This window comes from Acanthopagrus latus, chromosome 2 (assembly GCF_904848185.1).
Source record: "Acanthopagrus latus isolate v.2019 chromosome 2, fAcaLat1.1, whole genome shotgun sequence".
NCBI classification, from domain to species: Eukaryota; Metazoa; Chordata; class Actinopteri; order Spariformes; family Sparidae; genus Acanthopagrus; species Acanthopagrus latus.
The window spans coordinates 29,305,163-29,331,697 of record NC_051040.1 but is presented as its reverse complement, the minus strand read 5'-3'; the positions used below and the strand labels follow the sequence as shown (position 1 = coordinate 29,331,697).

General features: G+C 39.7%; 1 protein-coding gene across 4 annotated transcripts in view; it reads left to right on the top strand.

The window, feature by feature from the left end:
• bcas3 (BCAS3 microtubule associated cell migration factor) overlaps positions 1-26,535 on the top strand; it is a 345,864-nt gene that overhangs the window by 10,568 nt on the left and 308,761 nt on the right. For all 4 annotated transcript variants that reach the window (XM_037120193.1, XM_037120185.1, XM_037120201.1 and 1 more), the window contains exons 6-9: positions 1,865-1,946; positions 6,268-6,340; positions 20,708-20,815; positions 20,903-20,979. In XM_037120193.1, the coding sequence (XP_036976088.1) occupies positions 1,865-1,946; positions 6,268-6,340; positions 20,708-20,815; positions 20,903-20,979 (340 nt within the window). The remainder of the gene's footprint in view (positions 1-1,864; positions 1,947-6,267; positions 6,341-20,707; positions 20,816-20,902; positions 20,980-26,535) is intronic.

Genomic DNA, 26,535 nt, shown 5'->3' with positions numbered 1-26,535 from the left:
GCAACCTTAACAGTTGGACAGTAGTTATTGTTTTTTCCATTAGGCGACCACTTACATGATGTCTATGTTCTGTGCAAAATCTGAGTAGACTACATTAGAAATTGAAAGAATCAAAACATAAACACCAAGTTGTTTTAATGGTAAACTAAATGACACAAAATAATGACTTGATTTTAATTGCATTGCTACTTTTGGCCCCGATCAACAACTGGGGCCAAAAAATGACCACCCATTTTGAAGCTGCTAAATGGCTTAAATGTAATAATATCAGTTTGTATGAAATGCCTTATTGTATTTTTTCCAATTCCAAACAATTATTTTAAGTACATTTTCTTGTACCAGTATTTTGTAATTTTTTAAATGTATTTGATAAGCGAGAATTTTGATATTTGTAACAACATACTTTCTGATGTACTTGTGCCCATTTCTGATTGTTAGTTAATGCATTTTTAATTGTTAATGGCCATTATTAACATCACTATTTTACATGTTATTCTCACTGAAGCCACAAAGCCACAATCATTGTTATTGGGACAACCCAACTATTTTGTTTTGCTTAAAACAAGTCATATTTAAAGAAGTGTTTGGTGTTCCTTTTTGCTCGAGAGGTAGAAAACCTACAACAGCTAACCGTGTTAAGTAGTGCTTGGTTTTATCTTGGAGTCTGTTTTGAACAGGAAACAGTAAGGTGTTCAACTGGTAACAAACAACTTGGTATTACAGCTAAGCAGTAGACTAAAATATGTTTCTGAAAACATTTTACATCACAAAAAGCAGTGTCGGAATCTTGGTTTACACTTTATCAGCACTGCCTAGTTTAGACAGTTTGATCAGAGTTTGATGAGACGCCCCTCACTTGGCATCTGTCTCCTGATCCTGCTGACATGTTAAGTGTCATCTGGTGAAATTTTGCAAAGGAGTCGGGGTTTTCTGGGTGCAGACAAAATGGTGAGATGTTAATGCTTGTTGATTTACAGATACAAAATTGTAGGGACACAATCTGGTCAAAAATCATCAAAATTCCTGTTTAAATGTTTAACTTAACTCTACTGCTGGTGTGTGTATGTAAACTGGTGGTTTGCTAATACACATACATTTGGTAAGAACAAAGGCAGATGATTTTAAAGTTTAATTAGGCCTCTCATCTTTATTCTTTTTATAATCATGCAATCAAACACAGAAAGTGATCTTGGGAGATTGAAGGATTTTTTGGAAACACTGGTGATAGTGTTATATAAGCTTAACAGCCTGACTCGGACAGAGACATCACAGGCTTCTGCCCACTTGGCATTAACCCGTATCCCCAATCCTTCCTTGTTGGCTCAGTCACAACCAGTGTAGGCAGCTCATTGCGATGCCACTGGGCCTTTTACTCTGTGCTGAGTAGATTTTACTTTGTGGTTTGGCTGGAGCTTCAACCACCAGACCACCCTTATTCCCCATGCTCCCTCCCTATCTCCCCCTGTCTCTTTCTATGAACGAACCGGTTTCAGACAGTTGGAAAAGATTATCTTCTTACAGTGTGAACAAATACATTTTTGTCATTTTGTTGTCCTGCAGAAATCTCAGCTTATTTGCTTCATGGTCATTTCTTGCTTAAATGTGCAGAGTACAGATAAACACACTTATCCCAGGTTGTGTTTCAGATGCACACTTTTCATCAGACTGCAAAAGCCATAATTAATGACCTTAAAATGTGACAGTTGAGATTACAGAAGGTTCTGTGGCCACGGGTAGAACAAATCTCTGGGTTGCCAAATCTTGGATATGTAGTTTTAGCAAACCTCAATGTCAATCCGTGACAAAAAATGTTTTTTTTTCCTTGTTTCTCTCCAATTCAATTAATTAAAATGATGTCTTTCAGTTGGCAGGGGAAGCCCAGGAGCTGTTTTCGGTGCGCCATGGTCCTGTACGAGCTGCTCGCATTCTGCCAGCTCCTTTTATCAGTGAGTATCTTAACAGAACACAGAACAACAAAACTTGCACTTGACTGTGTAACTTTAGATGACGCTTTGATCAGTTTATCTGCAAAATGTTTTTTAAATGTGCTAGACTGCAGGTTCTTCCAACCTGTATATTCTAGATGATCCTTTGTTGTGATATTGTTATTTTTCATTTAAAAATATACCTGTTGAATCATGTTTAGTATGTTTGACATTATAGTAACACCCTTAAATTTCCGTTGAACATTTAGGGTGTTTACCAGATGCTTTTGTCCGAAGCGACTTACAATAAATATGCGTATTTGCTTTCTTACCAAGAGTAAGGTGAGAGGATGAACCTACAGCCATCAGCTGGATAGCTCATCTTTCAAAGATCGGGCACAGTGGCAGACAGTCAACCTTATTCCTTACTTGTTTACTTGGAATCAAAACCAAAGAAAGGATACGGCAGAAGAATACATTTTCTTTGTAGGTCCTCTCAAATGTTTTTTCCAGGATAACTTTAAAATGTCTGCCCTGGAAAGAAAACACTTCGGTTAACTTGACTTCGGCATTTAAGGTCGACACTTAAAATAAAATTTTGTATGGCACATCCTAATGCAGTTTTGGGTTGTGGCTGTTCCAAGTGGTGCTGTATCATTAAAATTAAAGAGTGCTCCATGCTGCCTCATCCTAATGTTAAAGTCAATCTACGATTAGTGTTGGCCTCCTCTCAGTCAGCGGTGGCATGCCTCTAAGCCCTAAGTCAGTGCTTTCTGCTGCCAAAACTCTGCTGGAAACTTCTCACCGTACCGTCACTGTTCTGTTAGCTAAATCTCCAACTCCTCAACTAAATCTTCTATTTTAGATTCTTATTTCTTTGTGTGGGTAAACATGCATGTTATTAATGCTGTTGTCATTCTCTGTTTACATTTTTTTTAACTGTAACTTTCATTTCTTTTACCAGAACTTGTCTTTTTCATACTGCGGCCAAATGTCTTTTTAGGTTCTCAACAAAAAAATGAATCAAACCGTTTTGCAGCAAAATTAAACTGTCATACTGGGGGACATCTTAAACAGTAGGGGAAAAGATAACATTTTTAGGTAAATATGAAATAACATAATGCTGGCAGATGACATGTTGCATTAATAGTAAGTGGCAAAAGTCATTCTCGTAAAGTAGAAAATGAACTAACAAAGGGGGACGTGGACAAGATAAGAGGGAGAAATGTGGGTACGTTATTTACAGCAGATAATAATTCATTTACTGGAATACATTGGCTTCAACAAATTGTAAAGTGTGTGGTATCTGAGCATGGATGCATCCATTATCTGATGAGCTGTGACTACCCATGACCTTTTTAATGAAGTAAATGAGTGAGTTTCCATCCACATATTCTTATACTCCTTTTCAATTTCTGCCCTGCAGAGAAAACTGACTCCCATTACCACCGACATAAATCCCTGTGCCAGGTTTAAAAGCTTTTCCCATCTCGACACGACATGTCCGTAACTTAGCTTTGTTAAGCCTCATATGCGTAAAACAGAACTGGGCGACTGGCTATGGAAGCCAAGCTAAGAAAACTGTGTATAAAAAAAGACATGACTCAGAGAAACAGTGGCCCGCGGGAAAAGAAACACTGCTGCCACAAATTTAACCACCTGGTTTAATAAGAACGTAATGTTAGTGCACTGAGCAGCAACATACTTCTTTTAATTTCCTCTCCCCACATATCACAAACAACAACAACTCCTACGGCAACTCTGAGGGGACAAGGCACATAATTGTGCTTTCTGGGTAGCCTTTTAAATCACAATGTTTTGATGCTCAGGGATTAGTATTCAATGGCTGTCAGCTGTTGGTGATGGCAATGCCATCTCTAGTTGAGTTTTTTGAGTTGAGCGTTGTATTGATGAGAAGAAAATGCAGGAATGGGCAATGGACGCAGTTGTCTTTATAATTCCTTCACATTTCCCTTTCCCGTTTCAGGAAGTCAGTTAAAACTTTTGCTAAATTCATATTGAGATATGAAAATATCATGTCTGCTCAGTTTAGTATTTTGTCATTGTTGTGTTATTTAACATAAATTGGTTGTCATGACAGTCTGACAAGGTTGATAGCTAGAATTTTTATTTTTTTTAAATTCCAGCATTGAAGGAGTATGATTTTGAGTGATAGCTCAGGCTTTACATTATCTAAAATAAAACACTTAAAATGAATACAGTGCTACAGTGACAAACTCATTCGTATAGAGCACTTCTTAGGTGTACACTCCTAGTGACTGCCTCTGTGTCAAGTCCATCTGACTTAACACAGGGTTGCTACATGAGGAAAATATTGTCTGAAGTGTGTCAACATTTTCAGAAGTTGGAGGACATTAGTCATTAGACGGAACATTAAACCATCTGGAAAACTATTGTAATTGTGCTCTCATCCCAAATATTCCCAAATGTCTGCCTTTTCTCATTCTGTGCCTACATTTTATTATCATGTTTATTGAGAAGAACCATTAAAACATTAGATTCCACTATTGTTTCAAATAGTGAAGTAGTTAGAGTAGTGATAGACAATGGAAAGTTTCACTGTTTCAGGCACTGTAAAGTTGAATGCAGCATGAATACCAGTTTTCATATCCTCAAAGCCATGGTGCTAATGCTTTAGTTGTTCCATTGCTTAGATCCTTTCCAGACATGGAGTTTATATTTCATCTCTGCAGGTGTCAATCAGTGCTGTGAAAGCTGCCATATAGCTCTGCTGGTTTGTGCCATTTTTTTGTGAAAAAAAAATGCCTTTTTGTTCTCTGGCCATGTTCCGGTCTTTTGTCAGATTTCAACAACATACAATGGCAGCATTTGAAGAGTGCTGGAAGTGGATGAAAGCAAACCACAGTAATAAGAAGCAGCAGATAGCCCTAACACATGAGGGGAGCAATTCTCTTGGTAGCAAATAAAAATGAATTGTACTACTGGAGGGAGGGACACTGATTGCAATCTGCTAGGGCGCAAACAGTGTGGCACTGTGGTGAGCCATTAAAAGGCCAATTGTCTGGGATGCAAGGCCGTGGGTGGGCGGAGTAAGCAAGACCCAAAAATAGGTGTTGATTACAATAAGGCAAGGTTCCTCTTTCCTAGTCTAGAGAAGGAAGTTCTGGTTTTCATGCATTTATCCACATCCTCTTTGGAGTTTAAAACCTAGGATCTTCCGTTTTCTTGGAAAATGAGGAAACACTGTTGCCTTGATTGATAACAAATGAGCATTGACGAAATGTGAATACAAGGAATAATATGTACTGTGTAGCCCTTTGTGCCCTTTTTTAATGGATGTCACTTCCCATTAGAGCTACACCCGGTGCACTTGCTCCCAGACTGTATAATTCATTCTATGAAGTTTAACAATGACCATATATTGTCTGTAATGTTTCAGACCATAATGCTGGCAATCAAATAAAAGTCTTTCTATTCATTAAATGTTGCATTTTCTCCCAGAAAGTTTATTTTAGTAAATGTGCCATTTCACTAAGTCTCAGAGAGTCATATTTATGTTATGGCTCAATATCTTGACTTGGAATGATGGCCGATGACAGAAACATGAAAGAAAAAAGAACCCTGTTAGGAGTGTTAAAGGCTTGTCTAGAAGGCACAGTTGCTTTCATGCCATACCACAGGAACTTGGACTGATTACTGTAAAGCCTCAAATTACAGTCCTCAAAAGGGTAACATCTTCTTCAATGTAAGTGCCCCCATCTCCTCAATCCCCTGATCCTTCTTCAAGAATGAGACAATCAGGGAAAATATGGGATCAGTCCACTTAATGCAACATGTTTTCTCTTCAGTTTTATAAATATGCCTGCTAGGTTTTTAACATGCTGCAAGTCCAACCTGAAACCCGAGAAAACAAACAAGGAGATTAAAAGAAAATGTTTCTTTTTTGCAACATTCAGAAGATTTCCTCAGCTCCTTTTAATTCTGTTATATATTATTTCATTACATTTTCTATTCCTGTTTTTAAGTTCCCTTTGAAAAGCTCACACAGTCAAGGACCAGAAAATGGTAGAATGCTGAAGTCTGTACAGTATGTTCATTTCACATTTCAGCGTGTCCACTAACTTGTTAAATAAGAAAAAAGAAAACTCCACTCAAAAATGTTTCATGACCGTAAGTGAATTACAGGGCAACAGTAGTAATGCAATCAGCACGTTTCCTGTCATGGTAATGGCCTGCCTGTTGAATGAGGGTGGCCAGCATGAGAGGCCTCAGATATTCGTTTAAAGAATGTCCCTCTTTGTTGTGTACAGATCATTCTGTTTTTCATCTGCCTCTTTCTATGACTTCTCTTCCTCCTCAGGTCCCTTGAAGACAGACAATTTTGCTGATAAGAGGCCATTGCTGGGGGTTTGCAAGAGCACAGGATCCTCTGGGTGAGTTCACTAATCATAATAAAGCAATCTTCACCTCCTTTCTCAACAGGATCTTAGATGCTTTCAATGTCTGAAGGTCTCCATGTGCTACTGTAAGTCCTGCATAATTCCAAACAAACACTACAGCAATTGCAGCCACCGAGTAGCACACCATCAACTAGATATGAGTTGATACTCCTGCAGCTATATTTCACATCATATTACAGTTGTATTACAGTTGATTATAACACTTTCAAACACATTTAAACAAACAAACAAATATAGAATATTCAAAATGGATCAAAATAAACACTAATACAGTACCACATTTCCCACAGTACATATAGCAATTAAGACTTTTTCCCATTCACACACAGTGATTTAGACAAAACTGGCAGGCAGAGGGAGAGAAAACACACGATCAGCATTGGACTGCCTTTTTTTAAGCTGATACCAGTCCATTGCAGTGTGCTCCTATTGGCCCCAATACTGATCCCTAGGATTGGCTTGGGAATTTTTGTTGGGAAAACTGTCATTAAAACTAATTTTAAAAACCGCCAACACTAAGCTTAAAGCTGCTTTGATCTTTTCTTTTCTTTTACAGGCTTACAGCCTGCAAAAACCACAACAATTAGCTGAAAGATAAAAAACCTTACACACAGTCATTTGACCCATTGTTCATAAATATGAATTAGAGCAGCTTTAATTTGATTTAGTTTCTTGGGTGAATGTTGCAACATAAGCTACCTAGAACTGATTTACAATATGATGGATGCTATTTTGGAAGTGTTTGAAATGGTCCAAGGCCAAGATTTGATATTTTTCTCACTACATGTTCATAAAATGAGTATTGTCTATTCTTGTTATTCAAATTTGAAATCACATCTGTTCAGTCCACACATCAGATTGCTTAAAAACAAGAGGCATTTGTGGACAGCATTGCAGACATTGACACAGCGAAGCAAAAAATGAACCTGTCTGTCTAAATCAAATTGAGCATTTGTTTGAAGCTTGAGAACATTAGAAACACATTTCAATGTAATACAGTCCAGTACAGCACTACCGTTAACTACGACCTCAGTGGTAAATGAATTGGTGAACTAATACCTTTTTTGCACTATCAAGAAAATCTGAAAATTTTAATCTTCCTTAATGTAGAAATTTTTGCTGATCTGTTGTATTGGATTGCATTATTGCAATTGTATATGTGTACTGGAACGAATAAAGTGGCCACAGAGAGAAACTGTCTGTCATTGGGTTTATTTCAGGGGAACTCTCCCAAAAAATAAAGCAACCTCTATGTGTGTTTGGAATGAAACATCCTAATGACATTTTGTTTAAAATGTACAGAAGGGGGTGTAAAGTGTTTTACGCTTTGCAATGTTGTAAGGTACAAATCCTACATCTGAAAGTAATTATCTTTTGATAATAAGGGGCATCAAAGAACACCCCACTTCAGGTTGTGATCCCTTCCTGTTTGCACCCTGGAGCTGAGCCAGTAATGTTGGTTTAGTGACTGTGAATCATGAATTCTTAGTAGCAGAGTGGTTTGAAATCTAGCAATACCTGATCACCCCATTGGCAGACTAAACGTTGACTAAACAGATGCAAAAATCCCTGGGATTCTAAGAGTTTTGACAGGGAATGTCACGCCTTTGATTAGTAAAAGAAACTGAATTTTAAAAGTGACAGACCCCAAGGCACTTCCCCATACCCAGTCCTTTCCCTCCCCTATTCCCCCCTCCTACATTTACTTATGGTGCTCTTCCAGAGCAACACAAAATTTAACTCAATATATCCTCCCGGAGAAATGAAATAAGGAAGTCTGTCTTCAGCTTGTTCTTGATGGAGACCACCTTCTTGATGTTTTCCAGGGACTGCCGCCCCTGTTTCTCTGACGCCGTTGCCTTTGCTTCTGCTTTTCCTATGTCCTCACTGACACTGAGACAAGCAGCATTTTGACGGTTTGGCTCATCATCCAGGCGTCTCTCGACACTAATGCTGAAAACATGCACTGTGTTGAAAAGCAGAAACCCTGACCTCTGGCTGAATGGCACAGCCTGGTTCTTCCCCCTACAGAAGTGCTTTGTAAATAACACTCTGGTCAAACAAGAGAAGGAAAAAGGCTTCCGGGTGAAGCACAGTACTTTCCATTGGGCCTGTTCATAAACTTACTAAGATCCTCACACAATTTTTAGCATATAATCATTTTGAAATAACAGATTTTGTTAACCACCAAAAAGGATGCCGTCTTGACACTTAAATGGAAAACAGATTGGAGCCTTGGCCGCTACAGCGGTGCTGGTTTAGAAGTTGGTTCAGTCAGCTCTAGGCTTAGATTACAAGATTTGCAAATTAAAGGAAAACCAGAGAAGGGAAAAAGCATGTGTGCTGAAGCCCTGTACTTGTGGATTTCCAGCCAGGCACACTCAACATAATTTTATCAATGGAAGGGATTATGCTTTAAGTCCAAACAATGTAGAAATCCAGTGATCTTCTTGACAGTAAAGCTACATATGCGTCGCTTTCACTCGCAGCACCAGTGCCAGTGGGCTGTAGGAATTAGTTAAGAATGCTGGTGCCATTGCAGACCATGGTATGTCTCCTCGCATTTCTGGAAAGGATTCTTGTTTCCTTCCCCTTCTTGCTGTTGTTATTATTTTCATTCATTTTAATTACATCCACAGGTATTCAAATTTGGAAAATTTAAGGCTGCTCTTTCTCAATTAATGTAAATTTGATGGCTATGGTGGAGGCAGTTTAACTGTTTGTGGGTGTTTTGAGTGGACATACTTCTTGGGCAAAAGTTCAGTGACATATAAGTGGGCTTTGTTCTCCAGAGTTTGGCAACTGTCGGTAAAATTTCCAACAACCCCCTCACAGAATCTCTAGATCCTCAGAGGATGTGCTCCTTTTTTCCTTTAACCAGTATAATCCACTTTCACCATGTGGATTACTAATGGGGAGGGCTATTTTGGGGGTTCTGGCTAATACAGATGTAGGAGGCGAAATCACCTTTGAGGCCATGGATATTCTCATTTACAAAAGGCCAACACAATCACTGGGCTTTTTTTTCTTTTCTATGCCTTAAATATCACCACTGTCATTCCTGTGTCATACTTTTGCTTTTGCTGGCATAAGACGAGGCTGTCCCTCTGTTCATTTGTCCCATTCTTGTGAACTTGATATCTCAGAAAATGAAAGGAGAGGAGACTGAATTTCTTTAAATTTGGCGCAAAAGTCCACTTGAAAAGACTTGAATGGTCTGATTCTTTATTGGTGGTCAAACGTCAAGCTCACTGTGACACATCCACTGTTTGGAAAGTAAATGTGCAAAGGGCTTCAGACTTTATCAGTCTTCCATTTTCTATCTTTGAGGTGCTTCATAATGGCAATATCCATACAAGCTGATGTGCAGTGATTACACATTTTACTCTAGCATGAGTAACATGTATCTGCATCATACTAATGGCATTAGGTCATGTGTACTTGATATACTGTCTCTGTTATCATTATAATTTTAGGTGCCACTCCTTGTCCCTCAAATTTGTTGTAAATTCCATGCAAAATCAAATTATGAAACGTAGTTTTATACTCCTTGACATCTGAATTCAAATCTGATTTCCATCCTGTAGTGAAATAATGCAGGTTATTAATTACATGGCTGCAAGCAACAAATTCCCTTTAGCTCACACACACATACAAACACTTTTGATAGCAAAAGCCCATTGTGGCACTAAGCCCTTGTGTTTCAGTGCATTTTCATGACAGGTTTTGCTCTGTGGACCGGATGTATCCATCTTCTAAAGTGTATTAAATGGAAATCATCAAGCATTTGTATAAACCTAGGCCCCAGATTAAGGGGATTTGGAGAAGTGATGCTTTTTATCCACCATGAGGTTATGGTGTTCTTCACTGTCACATTATGACCACCCATGGGCACAAAACACACACATGCTCATGCTATCCAAGCCTACTGTATGTGTAGGGTAGATAGAACCTCAGGGAAGGTATCCTTGAGTCCATGTATGTATTCAATTTGTGCTTTTACTGGCTTAATATTGATATGAAGCTGTATGGATTGTGTGTCCATGATGATGTCAGTGTTCAGAAAGGACATCATACCAGGGCAGAATCCGCAGACACTAGTGATCTTTTTGTCCTCGTGTCCAAATTTGCGTTCAATTTGTGGGCGGGAATGGCAAATTCTTCACAGAAAAAAATGGTGTGTCTGAAGTCTTTCCCAGACCCCTGTTGTCATACCTTCTGTGGAAATGAGTATAACTGTAAACTTGTCTTCCACTTCCACTTATTCTTTGCCCCACACACACACTCACATACATACTCAGTTGCTTAGTGCATAGGCAGAGGTTTGGGGCTCAGGCTTCACTCGTTTATTTTGACTTGCATGTCTGTTTTATGTCTGTCGAAAATGTGTTCTGCCTCGCCAGTTTTCCCCCTTGAAATAGGAAGTCAGATTAAACTCAGTAGTACTGGAAGTGGTGCATATAAACACACCCGACAGGCTGAATGATTAGTAATGACTTTTCAAACCTTTACCACAAGCCCATTCCCTGAACCAGACCTTTTTGGTCAAAGCAGTTAATATTGCATTTTAATAGTGTTAAAACCATTCCTTTTCCTTTACAGTACACTAAGTACACAGCAGTAGTAGTAGTAGTAGTTTCATATTTATCTTCTGTCTCAGAGTAAGCCTTACATCTCAATGGCCGAAAAACATGTGATTTGTTTTAGAAGTAAAAAGATTTTTATCTTTACTTAGGAAATGACTTCCATCTTGATCAAAATTGAGGAGAACTCCAGAGGTGACCTACCATATTTGGAGCTGCCAAGTGATGGCATTCAGTCACATACCTTAATTGATGAAATGTTAAGCCAAGTAGCGATGTGGCCCTGTGGATTCCAAAGTCAGTCTGTTGGTTGGTTCAGGCTAAGGAATCCTCAGGAGATGAATACTACTGACCATGCAATTTGGTCTAGAGCCACCAGCAGGTTTACGTGTTTTGGCATTTTTGGTGAAATTGTGCAACAATGAATATATTGCCATGACATTTTGTCTTTGTGTTAAAGGAGTGCAGTGGATGACTTTAAGTGACTTTGGTTATACCTAAGGCTGTAAACCACCAGAATAAATCCAAAATGTAGCTGATTAATTCCCAAGACCGGGGTAAATCCATATCCATCCATCCATATATCCATATTCAACTTTATTTGGCCATTACCTTCTTGGCGGCTGGCACTACTATTAAATGTTTAGGAAGTGCACTTAAACAGAAAAGGTGATGCCTCGAAGAGATGTCGAAAGATGACGATGAATGTTTTCACTTTGCACTAAAGGTATTATTAGATTGTTAATCATTTGATTGATGAATCCATCTAAATCCATGGATTGTAACAATCATGAGCTGCATTTTTCTTTTAAGTGCCACCAACAGGCTAAAATTTGTACTTGTTACATATTGCCAAAACCATGTGACAAAAGTCATGGGATGAACAGAATAAATCAAAATGACTCCCCTGACCTCTTCTGTAATACCACCATGAATTTGACATTTATTCTTTCAGTGAAATTTGGTTAAGACATTTACTTCCCCCTCAACATGTAAAATAATCTGCTCAAAAAAAATAAATTAGGGAACACTTAATCGTCAAAGTATAACACCAAGTCAATTAAACTTCAAGTGATTGTGAATCAGTTTCTACTGCAATGGTGCAATGGAGAGATGTCGTGGTGAATGTTATGCTGCTAGCAACATAATTACCATGACTGGTTTTGCCATGGGTCAGTGACATCCATGTCATAGCCAACAGTACCCTGATGGCTGTTAGGTACCGGGATGAAATCCTCAGAGCAATATTGGGACCTCATGCAATGCAATACAAGGCCTGGCCGTATGTGGCCAGAATGTGTAGGCAGTTCCTGGAGGACAAAGGCATTGATGCCATTGACTGTCCCCCTTATATTCCCTGACTGAAATCCAAATGAGCACCAATTGAGCATTATGTAATGGTGTGTAATGGTGCATACGACACTGCCAAGTACGGCCACACACTGTCCTGGAGCTGGCTGATGAGGAGATTCCCCAGAAAATAATTTCTAAGTCATCGCAAGCATACCCAAGCATTGATGGGAGTGCATACAGACGTGCGGGGGGGTGTGGAATCTCTGCGAGCCATAGCGATACATATATACATCCACCGTAAACATTAGCGCATGCTACTGCTAACGCAAGGGGCTTCCCCTCCCTGAGAGTGACATAGCAGGCAGGGCTTCCAACTAGGCGTTGACAGATGGAGCTCATTGGCATTTAAAGGTGCAGGCACAGAAACAGACTGCTCTGAATAGAGCTCTGTAGAGCGACATTTAGACAGCTGAAATTCAGGACCACAGATGGGTTTGGGGCAATGCATATCGAATACAGAGCTGTTGGACCTCTGACAGCTGTGTGAAATTTATGAAAAACAGTATAATATTGGACGCTTAAGTACCCATATCCGTACATGGTGAGCATTTACTTTGTAAATGTGAGCATAGCCCGCTGACAGTTTTACTAAGTACAGCTTCACAGAACTGCTAGCATAGCTGTATATTCCATGATATCTGTGTCTGTCCAAGTATCTGTTTCTATACCACTAGACTACAAAGCAGCTTCTTTCCTCCTGCTGCGAGACTCCTCAATTCATCCTCTGCACTCCATTGTATAAAATTGTCCCCCCCGTTTTACAGCAGGAAGTGACACTCAGTTTCATGTTACAACCCTGGTGTAGTAAAATTATGAACCTTTGGTCTTGTCAATATTTACCTCTGCCAAGAAGCTTATGTTTTTTACCCAACTGTATGTTTGTTTGTCTGTTGGTTGGCTGATTTGTTAGCAGGATTGCTGAAAATACAGAACGAATTTCCATTAAATTTGGAGGGAAGATGGGTGTAGGGAAAATTCTTTCTAATTTTCTTCTTACAATGCGAGATAGGGTGTTTTCTTAATATCACGGTGATGGAAGAAATCAAGTATTTAGTTGACAGGTATCTATGAATGAGTACAGGTGGATGTAAATCCTTGATTTAGCTATCTTAAACTATGGTTAAGCCGCCATGGGTGTTATAAGAGTGGTAAAGGCCCATTGAGTTTGATATTGGATTATGCTTGATTGAATTCAAGAGTGAAGACTGTTGGGCCTTGGTGGAGATGTGTGCCATCCTAGTTTCAGTTTAATTCAATTCAGTTCAATTCAAAAAACCCTATTTATCCCTGGAGGGGCAATTAAATGAATAGTTTGTATTATTGTGGAACAAAAGCAGGACAGATGTGCTCATTAGCAATTAGGAATTACTAATAGTAATTATTAATATTAATTGTGTAATTGTTTTGTGTCAGAGAGACAAAGAGACAGAGGGAGAGCCAAGATGGCTGATGTGGAGGATGACGTCACAGAGTGTTCAAGATGGTGGATGTGGCCATGCCAAGGGCTGGTTAACGAGGCAAATGAACAAAACAAACTCATAAACAATGTTGATTAGAAGCATACAATACACATTAAACTCTAGTATCTGTCCAGACACTAAATAAGCCTCACTTGTGAGGTAAAAGTAAAATCCAAACATTTGGGTGTTCCATTGAGTAACAGCTGCACAGATAAAAGCTGACACTTCCAATAACACGTTACGATGGGACTGCATTGAAATAGGTGTGCAACGGTTTTTAATTCCTATGCTTGGCCGCCAGAACTGATGGTGTGTTCAGGTGGGCTATCGGACAATAGTAGAAGGGAGTTTTCAAACTTCGGGGGACTGTGGCAGCCAGTCACCACCTATTGGACTCTAGGCACTTTCCTTTGTTTACCAAGCTTTGTTAGTGCAAGGAGGTTGCATGTTGGGCTTTGGTCTACATGCAGGCTGCTCTATTGTTAGAACCATGTAGTTAGGTCCCAACAGTCTTGTGTTATGTGGGATGCAAAATAAAGCATATGCTCTCACTTTGCTGAGGTCCTTTCAGCCTTATAAGGCACTGGGTTGAATATAGCTGCAAAACAGTGAAGATTTGAGTACATCAAAGCCAGCTGTGTGACAGTAATAGTAGATGACATTGAGATGAACCCTTTTTTCACCTGTAAGGAGATGTTAGATAGCAGGGGAGTGACAGAAAGGTGAACTGGACAGTGTGAGATAAATTCCATGTTTTCAATGGTGATATCCTTTATTTACATTTATTATTCAATTCAAATGAGTAGCTCACAGGAACCTAAATCAAATGACTTACTGATCAATGAGACTGAAGCTTTTTATTTTGGCATCATATATTTGCATAGTTTAGTCACCTAGAATAAATTATCTGGTTCTGTGTATGATAAATGTTTCTGTGTAAGTATTTACATTTTATCACCTTAACCTCAAACTGCAATTTTCAGGAAAAGTACATATCATCATAATCCTTACTTGGGTGAGTGTCATCGAAGGAGCTGCCCTCCTGCTAAAAGTTAGTTTAAGAAGCCCTGGTGGAGGAATGTTTATAGTGTTAGTACAGATATACAGAAGTATCATGGAGGCACTGTTTGTACAGGCTGGAAAGTGATTTTGCAGATCCAGAATTGTTAGCACCTGATAAAATAATTCTCAGGTCATCTGCATTGTAACACATAAATGTTGTACCCTCCTGAAAGCTGTCCTCCAACTCATATCCGTTGCACAAGCAGATGAAAAATGGACTCATCACATGTCTAGATACAGCTTTAAGATGTCACAGCAGAAAAAAGAACTCCTGCATGACCAGATGTTTCTTGTGTCAAGTGCTTCCACTTATCTCAGACAGAACATTGGCACACACGGCTAAAATGGCTAAAATTGAATCTAATGCAAGCCATGGTTTTGGTAATGAATATTAATGCCCACTTCACTGCCGTGGGAGGAAGATAGAATAAGCTGGATTTATGGACTGCATATAAATTCCCATATTGAATTTCTTTTCATTGTTACACTATCTGTCATTCAGTGGTTTAAAAAGTTGCAAGTTTTGTTTACTACTGTCTTGCCTTTTTTGTAGCTTGTAGAGTAGAGTAGTATTTGGTTTTGTTTGGGTTTTTATTTTATATGATGCAATGCTTTCCCTCCTCACAACACACACACACACACACACACACACACACACACACACACACACACACACACACACACACACACACACACACACACACACACACACACACACATATACATATATACATGCATACATACATACATACATACATACATACAGTGCATACAGTACATAGAGGGCAGTGGGTTTCCAAAATGCTGGCCTGTATACTGCATGTGCAGTATTAAACAGTGAAGGAAATGTATTTCTGGCAGCTCTGTACACATAGAGCTGTGGTTGAACTTTTTACCCTAATTACTTTCCTACTAATGCCTGCAGCTTGCCGGAATCACTGTGGCTCCCTCCAGGCCCCCAGCAGGCTCTGATGTGGCCGGCATTTGTTGAGTGTTGGGGGGCAGGGTTAGAGCTGAGAATGGAAGGAGTGGGAGTTAAAAGCAACAAACAACAGTGGGGGAAATGTTGCAGTGCAGTTGTAATTTTCAGGCTTTCATGGAATTGTAGTTGCAGAAATTATTATCTTTACACACATGTATGAAAGGTCCTTGAAGTGTTAAGAGTATATGACATTTTAATACAGTATGATACCATGACAACTCCATCTTCTGATAAAGTTTGTGCCATATGATTGAAATGGAGGCTGAGGAAAAATTACGTGGTCAATTTCTGTTTGAATGTCAACCACTCGCCTTTCTTGTAGCTGCAAAGAGTTTGTGTCACATGGTCTAAAAGCTTTTTCAGCGGCTTTCCTACCCTGCCGAGAGCACAATTCTGGAGAGACCTTTTAGTACTTGTTGGATGTTTGCATAAACTATTGCAATGTTGATTCGAAATGTCTGGTTTTGGTTTTCAATAGGCCCTATCAGTTGAACCCCAGCGGAAACACTTTTTCTTCAAAAGTTAAGCAGTTTGAGCACTTGGGTTCTCTCTGTCAGCAGAGCCAGCCTTGACTTCCCAAACTGAGGTTGTATTTGTTTAGCATTTCCACAGCATGTAATTGTTGTACGTATTTGGGGAGCTCATAAAACTGTGCACTGTCGGAAATGTGGTGACGTCCCTTCCTTGTAAATGAATTTATTTGCCTGCTTTTTAATTCCTCCTCAGGCTTCCATCTATGCTTTCCACAGCCACATGAAATCTTGTGGTTTTGATCCCCTGGTTTAGTTCACGTTCATAAAAAGATGTGTGCAGATTCTCTCAGCCAGAGGGAAAGTGCTCATGGAATAAGCGCAGCATTGATGTGAAAATTAGAATAACAGATGTCAACATGTTTCATCAAAGAGGAAGTCCATGAACTGGATTGATGATAATGGCACAATAATAAGACACACACCATTCATAATGGTGTGTAATGACCATTGTGAACAGTTGTATATCTTAAAGTAAGACTCACACATGGTTATAAAAGTCCCATTAAACACTGTGTTTGTTAAGAGGTTTTCCTAATCTGGTACAGTTCCGACAGTGGCAGAGCCGTAGGAGAGTAAATGACCAAAGCTGCTTGAGATTTCTGTAGGTCCAGTCCTAAGGGAGATGGATTCCTCAATGTGCCCTCTGGTCGCTGTATAGTATAGCAATTTTGGACACAGTGTCAAAGAAAGAAATCCTGGATCAGTCCTTTTACCCAGATTACACAAAAGTTTTTGGGTCTACTCTAGCCTGAGACATATCCTATTTTTGCTCAAGCCTATTGGCATGTGTGAAAACACAACCTTCTTGGCAAAGATAGTCAGAAAAAATCAGAATTTTTTTTTATTTAAACCAAAGAATATCAATTAAATGAATAAGCAAACAAGACTGAGAATCTGACCGATAATTAACAGTAGGGAAGGAGATCCTGTAGAACATAGTTGATTGTTGAGTCTCATTCCAAGGCAGTCAAACGCTGAAGCTATGGGTTTGAAATTTTGGCCGAAGGTGTTTTATTATTGGCTTGTATTATTTGTGTTCTCTATCTGGCAGAGGCGCTCCAATTTGTCCTTAAATCCTGAAGTAGCATCTTGTCGTATCAAAGCAAGTAAATGAGCCAAGCGTCCTTTTCTCCATCTTGCTCATTTTGTTTTCTTTCAGACCCAAGGGCCAGTTTGAGTAATAGTAATTGACACATTGATCTAATAGGGCCATCGTAATAGGCCTGTTACTGAGCTAGGGAATGGTGCTCAGCGTCACCTTAACATGTGCAAGGACTGACATCCCGCCATGATCCATAATGATAATTGTGATTTAGTTTTGCTTTCAACCTACGCTCCAATGTCCCCAGCATCAGGAAATCTCATTACATCTGCCCCTGCATTGCCTCCATTAGAACTGGGTCATTTGTTAAAATACTGCAAAAGCAAAACAATTGAACCCTGTGCCATTTTGATTCTATAACAGCGGGTTATCATTGTCCCTTTGAATCAATTCCAGGGGCCCATTTTTCGGGATAGAGCTTTGAATTGGATTGATTGGTCTCTGATAATGCTGAAATCGATGATGCAGCCGCCTGAAAGTAAATTATCGTCAGGTAAATTTTTTGTATTAATCTTAATGCCTGTATTCTTGATCTGTGATGGTTGAAGGGGTTTTAAAATGTCGACAGAGATGTTCTGGACCATCAGATGGAAAAATGAATTAGGGATCGTTCAAACTTCAGTGACACCTCTTTTATCTTCTCCAGTAAGCATCCACTTGTTCTGGAGGGGAGAATACACTTGCGCTAACATCCAACCAATGTCCCATATGCGCACACACGCCCCGACACACAGACACACACATGCATGTTTAACTCATGTATCAATATTGGTGCAGCAGTTATTTTACATTGCATCTCTGGGTGTGTGTTCCTGCCTTTGTCTGCAGCAAGAAAAAACAGTTGTGTGTGAAAGTACCACCTCTGTTATTAACTAATTGTGTGTGCGTGCATGCTTGCTTTTGTGTGTGTGTGTGTGTGTGTGTGCGCGCGCGTGCACGTGTGAGTGTCAGCAGTGCTGGGTGATATAATCCTGTTTGTGCTCACGGTGTCAGCAGCACCTCAAAATCACAATCCTGCATCAACTCAAGATTATATATATGTATTATATCATAATGAATGATGTTTTACACTGCTTGAAGAGAGGTAGATGGAAAGGAAACAAGCAAGTGGCCTAAACTTCAGTACACATCATACAACTGTGCCTGACCTGTAGTCTGTAGAATTAACATTGTTTGGCATTTGATGTTAAATTTAAAGAAAGGCTTGATACTTGTAAGGCATAGCAAACACTGCACAAGCACACAAGTCCACATCAAGATACAATGGAAACAAAGGTTTGAAAGGTGAGGGGTGGACGTAAGGAGAAGACAAAGCCAGGGAAGACTGGCTCTTTACTTAAGAACCTCCCCCACTGGAACAGGCTGTATTCAGACTGACAAAAGCGTGTCAAAAATGCATCCTCCTTGTTCTTTCCAGTGAGTCTTCTGCATTTGTGCAGTGGGGTGGTGGGTGCTGTTGCAGAGGCATCTGGGGGAAAACAATTGTTCAGCAGAAAATTGAACCTGGCATCGGATTTTACCATGACTCAATACAATGCCATTCTGTAACGAAGTGCATTGGCCAGCCAACTGCAAGTGTTCATTTCGTGTAAGATGTCCATACCTTTATGTTATTTAACCTTGATATTATTTATGTAACATCAAGCCCTGTTGTTGAATGCATTAGGGGTAAATATGTACGTTGGAATGAACATCTTATAGAGAGCACAGAATAGAACTGTGACTGTGGCTGTCACTCATTAATGCTGATAAAAACACACTGTACCAGAAGTATCACACCTTTCCCCTTTCTTTAATGTATCGGTAGGTGCTTAAAGAGCAGCTTTTTCAGCATTGTAGTTTGTAGTCAGTTCAAGGTGTCTTTGCTGCTCTTTTACACTCCAGTATATTAAAAATGGCAGATTTTCTCTACTGTTTGCCTATAACACATAACGCAGTGTGTGCTTGTGCCAGAGTTTAAAATGAGAGAAGCAGATCTCTTTCCATCATAAAGAAGAAAAGGAGCAACAGTAATGATTAGGATTGCAGACAGGCCTTGACACAGTAGAGTTGGTCAGTGGAACATGGTGGGCTGTAGGAATATTCAACATGGTTGAGGTCATCTGTGTCTTGTAAACGATGAAATTCTTCCATTTATGAGTTAGTCACTTAATGTCCAGATTTCCCTCGATGACTTGGCAATAACTGTTGACTGTTATCTGCTTATCATGACTTGTACTATCTTGTACTATGTTGTTTTGTTGTTGAAAGCTTAACTTCCATTATTCATTTAAAGTGTTTATCTTTACAGGCACATTTTAGCTTACTTTGACTTCTCTAGTAACCTTAAGATCGAGTCAAACACTACCCATGTTGAGACTGATGAAGCATGTAACTGCTGTCAGTATGCACAAGCAGACTAAATAGACTGTTGAAAGCACTTAGTCCTGTGGCTCAAGAAACAAAGCTAACACCACATTTCACCCCTGCATCCTCCGCCAACGTGGCACCACAGGCCTCGCCAAGGGTGACAGAGAGTAGAGGAGCGGTAGAGGTTTTACTCACACAGAGAGGGAAGGGGCACAGGGGACGGCTGGTGGTGTTGGTGGGTCTTGCTTGATTAAGATTTATGTTTAAATTTCCCTTTACAGCAGCCGCTCCCTGGTATTGGCTCTCCCTGCTCATGAAACTCTCTTCTTTGCTGTGCTGATAGAAGGGCTTCTTATAAATGTGCTGTATTACAAAACGTTTCCCCTTTTGCTGTTCATTTCACTCCCTGTCATTACGTGGCCCCTGGGAAGGGGCAGGTCAGTGGGACATGGTGGAAACAAAGTGGCAGGCACTTCACTTCCTAAATGTTCACCAAAGACTCTCTGGTTCTCTGGGATGTGGGAACTTTGTTTTGTCACCATCAGCTTACCACCATCAGCTAAATTTTTCAACATGGTGAAAAAATTATTGACAATAATCTTATGATGGCAATCTCATTTTTCACCCCAATTGTTGAAATAACTCATATTCATATACGGTCTCACTTCACTGGCTTTGAATAAAACTAAATCACTGAATTTACTTTGTTAAGTCATTATTAGTGTTGAATATTACCTTAGACTTTTGTATCCTTCTGTGCATATACTTTAATATGCACACTAGGATCCAAAAGTCTGAGACTACTGTCATAGGAAGTTATCATTCATCACAATGATATTGTGCCCTGAAGTTTGTCAACAGCCACTGAAGGATTGCATACAGTATTCACATACTGACTATATACATTTCTTTTCAGGACGAGCCCTCCCTACTGCTGTGCTGACTTGTATTCTCTACGGACAGGGGAAATGGTCAAATCGATTCAGTTCAAGACACCCATCTATGATCTCCACTGCAACAAACAGTATGTCTGCAGGACCAGGTATTGACAAAATGATACACTGCAGTTCATTTAGATTTCATTTATGTACTTTTTTTCTCCCTCTTCAAGTATTCTTGCTGTGAGCCTACAGGAGAAGATTGCAGCATTTGACAGCTGTACCTTCACCAAGAAGTTCTTTGTTACAAGTAAGAAAATTATACACATGCATTTTAACTGATGTACATGGTTGTTTTTCTGTTCTACTATATAGAAATGGTCAAAGCAATCACAGTTAGTTAAAAATCATAAAAATATAATATATAATATAATATATAACACCTTATTATTGAAGAGTTTCTTTTATGTCTGTGAACCTGTTGTCTTCTTGAGGGTTTTTAAGCCCCCCTCTAGTTAGTAGCCCCATTCACACTGCCCTTTTGAGTCACTCATCAAATAAAAGAGAAATGGTAACTGGTAGTGTCCTTGGCAACTTATATGAGGAAAAAATATCACAGTAATATGTGGAGAAGTGTCTGTCATCCTGTCTGTCATCCTGTCTGTAATCTAGTCAGTCATTCTGTTTGTCCTACTGACTCTTCATCACATTTCTGCCTGTGTCTGTCCACGGTGAAAAACTTTAACTCAGCAAATATTTGACTCCTTCCACTATGGTGTTGTTGTAGTGCCTTGAAAAAAAATCACTGCGACTTCAGTTAACATTCCCTCAGAAAACAGCATCCCTCCCCATGAGTGAGAGTCAGTCTTTAACCGCAGTTTTTCTGACATTTTAAGTTTCACAATATCAATCTTTTGTCAGATCACAAGAAGGGAGATTTTATGTAGTCATCAGAATCAGAAATCCTTTAATGTCCCGCAGATGGGGAAATTTGTCACAGCAGCGACATAATATTACAAAAACAAAAACATATTACAATAACAGGAACAATAGCAAAAATAAGCAATACACTTAAAAAGGGAAGAATAGACATATGTACATATTTACATGATGTACTGCAAAATTAACAGCAGTTTTTGTTTTGTTTTTTGTTTTTTTTAAACGTAGATTTTAAATACAGATAATAAATATGGAATAAATATGGTGTTAAGGAAATTGACCAGATAGTGCAAAAACAGAAGTGACCTTGTGCACACATACTGCACAGTGCAGGGTACAGGGTGAGGTCTATAGGCTATTGGGAGCATCGCTGGTTGTAAAGTCTGACAGCAGCAGGAAGGAAGGACGTGCAATACCTCTCCTTAACACACTTAGAGTGTATCAGTCTGTTGCTGAAGGAGCTGCCCAGTACTGTGAGAGTGTCCTGCAGGGGGTGGGACTCCTGCACCAGCAGCGATGACAGCTTGTCCATCATCCTGCTCTCTCCCACCACCTGCACTGAGTCAAGAGGGCATCCCAGGGTGGAGCTGGCCTTCTTGATAAGTTTATCAAGTCTCCTCCTGTCTGCTGCCGAGATACTGCTGCACCAGCAGACTACTCCATAGAATGGCTGATGCCACCACAGAGTCATAGAAAGAGGTCAGGAGTGCCCCCTGCACCCCAAAAGACCTGAGCTTCCTCAGCAGATACAGTCTGCTCTGACCTTTCTTGTATGTCGCTGCAGTGTGATCAGTCCAGTCCAGTCAGTTACGTTTATTGCCCAAGGAAACACACAGTTGGGTCACAGAAGTCATAGTTGAGATCACTAGTCAAAATGATTCAAAACACCACTCCCCAATTCACCAGTACATTTGCCCAACATGATGAGTGACTCTTTCACATTGGCATTGCACATGCCAGATGGACACAAAGCAGATAATTGATAATAATGCAACCAGCCACCAAGGCTGGCTGCAGTGCAGATCTTTCAAGCTTTGCATTGTGACTAAACTGATTTTTATCAGAACATGATGTGAGGCCCTTCAACTGAAGCTCAACACATGAAAATTGTTTACAACACAGCTCTTGCATCCTCCTGGCCGTACCTGCCATGTCTGCTCAAGGAGGCTGTGAAAGAGAGTCCAGACTGTCTTGTATGGCCATTGCCGTCCACTTAAGTCATTGACTGGAGTAAACTGACCTTACTGGCTGGCTTTAATGTGTCTCCTCTTTGTCTGCCTTCCTTCCCTATCAGTGTCTGGGCCACAGGAAACCAAACATGCTCAATAGTTATTAATCGTTTCTGAATGCAGGGGCCTCTTCTTCATAACGTTGTTTGGTCTGTTTGGGCCATAAAAGCAGTAAACAGAGGGTCATGTAATGTGTGCAGCTCTGCTTCGATTGAGCCATTCTACTATTGTATGTCCATTTCTTCTCCGGGGATGTGATGGTGGACAGGTCATGTTTTTATGAGCACTTAAGGCTCGTCCCGTGTTTATGTTCTTGCTTTGCCTTCAAGTGGTGTGTGCCATGGTGAACTCATCTTGATTCCACAGCCTTGTCTAGATTTTCAGAGTCAAATGACTCACAGTGGTTATGGTGTAATACCTACTAGGCTTGGCCAATACTGAGGTAGATGTGTTATACCATGGTTTTTAGTCATTACGAAAGTATGATTTTGAATACACTCAAAAGTGCAGATGCTGAGGTGATATAGATGAGGTGATGTATACTGCCATCCAAAGGCTAACCAGTGCAGTAAATAAATGTTTTTGTTATAACTTTTATTTTATTTAGTCAAAATAACTGAATAAAAATGGCTGGGGCTACAAATTCAACTCAAAAGCCATCACAGACCACAGTGAGCGCTTTGTGATTAGTTCACTCATATAACCTCAAACAACAAATCCTGTTTGAGATGGTAGCCTCGCTGTATTCACTGAGTGACATGTGATATTTAGTTAGCTAGCATTAGCTTGCTTGCTTCCTAACAATTTTAACATTATCCTCTGTTCTTCACAACCTTGCTGATGCCATGTCATCAGTGTTTTGTTGCTCACATCAAAAAATGAACCCAGCAAGCTGTGGAAAGAAATATGTAATAAAAACACATCATGTAACACACAACAGCAAAGCAGCCAGTTGTCCATGTCTTTGTCTTACATTAACAGTATTTATGTTTTCTTCATAATCATAAATGGCATTGTCCAGCAGGAAGACATTGTCCAAAAAATGCTCTTTTGCAGTACTATCCAGTGACATGATTTTTCTATTGTTTAACTGGTAAAATAAACAACATCTCCGAATCAGACTAAGCTAACTCCTGTACCAGCCAGTTGATATTGTTTCGGCACACAGAATAATTGTTTGGACTTGCAGATCACCAGTAAGCTAGCTGTGTCATCTTTAAAGAAGTGAAGTGTTTTTTTTTTCCCTCTCGGTGCTCACAGTTAGGTGGGGTCGGTGAGAAAAAAAACAAAAAACATTTGTAGAATATCCATACTTGTTGCTAAATTGAGAAAAAAAATCTCAATTTAGCAGCAAGTATCTTGGGTCCTCCAGCAAGAATATGTAGATCTTATTCGATCTATTGGATATTCTATTAGCCATAAATTACACATGTAGGTTATGTTCTGTGTACCCCGGTGAAATGTCAGCAAGTTTTAGATAACTTTAAAGCCTTGAACGTACTGTGCTTTTGAACAGTGAAAGGATGTGTGTGGCTGCTGGTTTTATGTTAATGCCATGTTATGATAATAATTACCATGCTTTTTTTTAGAGAATTAATTCTGGTAGCCTGACTTGACTTTTGGTTCTAAACAAACAACAAATTCACATTTCATACACCTTTTACATGCTAAAGTGCTCACACACATTTCCTGTCTAACAAAATGTAAATGTTTTTATTGACAGGACTTACTTAGCTAAAAGCCCTACTACCAGGAGCAGGGCCTGGCTGTGGCTGCAGATGATGGGAAAAAGAACAGACTTTTTTACAAGTTAAGGTCCCTCCCTAAATTATCACTTTCTCCTACTTCAGTTCACAGCTTGATAATCCAAGAGCAGCTAGTTACAGCTTTTGAACAATGATTCATGAGGGCATTCATATAGTCCAGTTTTCCCATCATATCTTCTTGCGTTTAAAACACTTTGAAACTCACACAGGTGTATGATATGGTTTGACTTGATAGACTCTGGACACTGGACACAATTTACATGTCTGGCCCGAGGGCTCTGTGGTTGATAAAGACCAGGGGCTTTTCACTGTGGATTTAGCACGTTCTCCCTGTGTTTGTTGATTTCTACCTTGTGATCCAGCCCCTTCCTCCCTATCACTAATATATCTGTATTGGCATATACTGTATGTTGTCTGCTTTGCATCAATGTGAAAATGTATCTTTTAGAGATTGTATTGCAGAGATGGGTGCCTAGGGTAATTTGTATTGCATAATGTCCCTTTGAAGTTAACTATTACAGTGCACTGATGTCACTTTAGACAATTAAGTTTATTGTTAGTCCTTGTTCATGTTTTTGTCACAAGTGTTTTATCAGCCCATTTAAGGGGATCATTGCACAAAATATCAACCAAAAATAGCAATATTTGAATTTTCAACTCCTTAAAGGAGCAATTTGTAATTCAAGTTGATTTTTGAGTCTTACTCTCCTCTCATCAAAAACTGATGCTTTGGGACAGTCAATTTTTCTTATGAATAGCACCTTTAATGTCAGCATAGACCGGCAATAATTGAGTATCAGTCGTGCTAGAGCTACTTGGCTGTTGTATGTGTTTTCCAAGTGTAGCCTGGCTGAAAATACGATTTTTGTTGGCCTGGCAAGAAACATTGGCTTGGTGTAGTGCCAGTACGGTACAGTTGTAGGAAAAACAACCTCACAGGACATGCGTTTTTTTGTTGTAGGACCTTGGTTCACAGATGACTATTTGAGAAGACTAGGTGTTGCTAACTTTAGGAAGCTTTTAGTGAATTTAAAAATGGAGGAGTAAAAAATGGAATATCATACTATGAGTACTAGTAGCTATTATGATGCTAGCCAAGGTCTCTGGGTAAAGCCTCTCATTCCTCTCCCCTGCTCAGCTTTATGCTCCCAGCCCAGGATGTCAAACACATGTTATCTCACTGCCTGGGCTCCCTTTGGACTTGGAAAGGCACAAAAGGCTTCTCTGGCGTTACCAGCAGCCCTTGTGGCTTACCTCAACCCCCCACCCCCTTACTGCCTCCACCTCATCTGCTCCCTGAGCCCTAAATTATTGTCAGCAAGCTATTCCCCCCACAAACTCACATTAGCTCAGTGCGTATGTGTGTGTGGGACTAGGGCTAGTGTTCTTGAACACAGTGGGTTTGATCAGTATACGAGCAACATCTTGTTGCCCATATGCTTATACATACTGTCACTGTCTGCTTGCATTATTTCTCCAGTCTGTTTACAAGCACATGTTTGCCTGATTTGGTTGATTCTGTCTTGCAGCAACAGTGTTGGAGCTTAGTTTTGGTGTTAGTCATAGCACTCCACTCTTTTATTTGCTAACACATCTGTTTGAGTGGAAAGAGAAAAAAAATGTTCTTAATGTCCAAGACATTTATCTGTCATTTATGATTATTGGTTGCTATTTTCATTTCTGCTGGCAGCACACGGTTGTGTTTACTTGTAAATGTGTGCTTGTGTGTCTGTCCTTGCAGGGATTATTGTGTTAGTTGAAATGCAAAGGAGCCATCTTCAATTTATTGGGTACCACAGTCTCCATTAGGTCATAGTGTACACACACACAAGCATACAGACACGTCACCCTCATTAGACTCCCATTTATCTTCCCAAACATGAGACTCCCCACAAACACATTAATGGCTTAAGATGGTTACAGACATTCTTC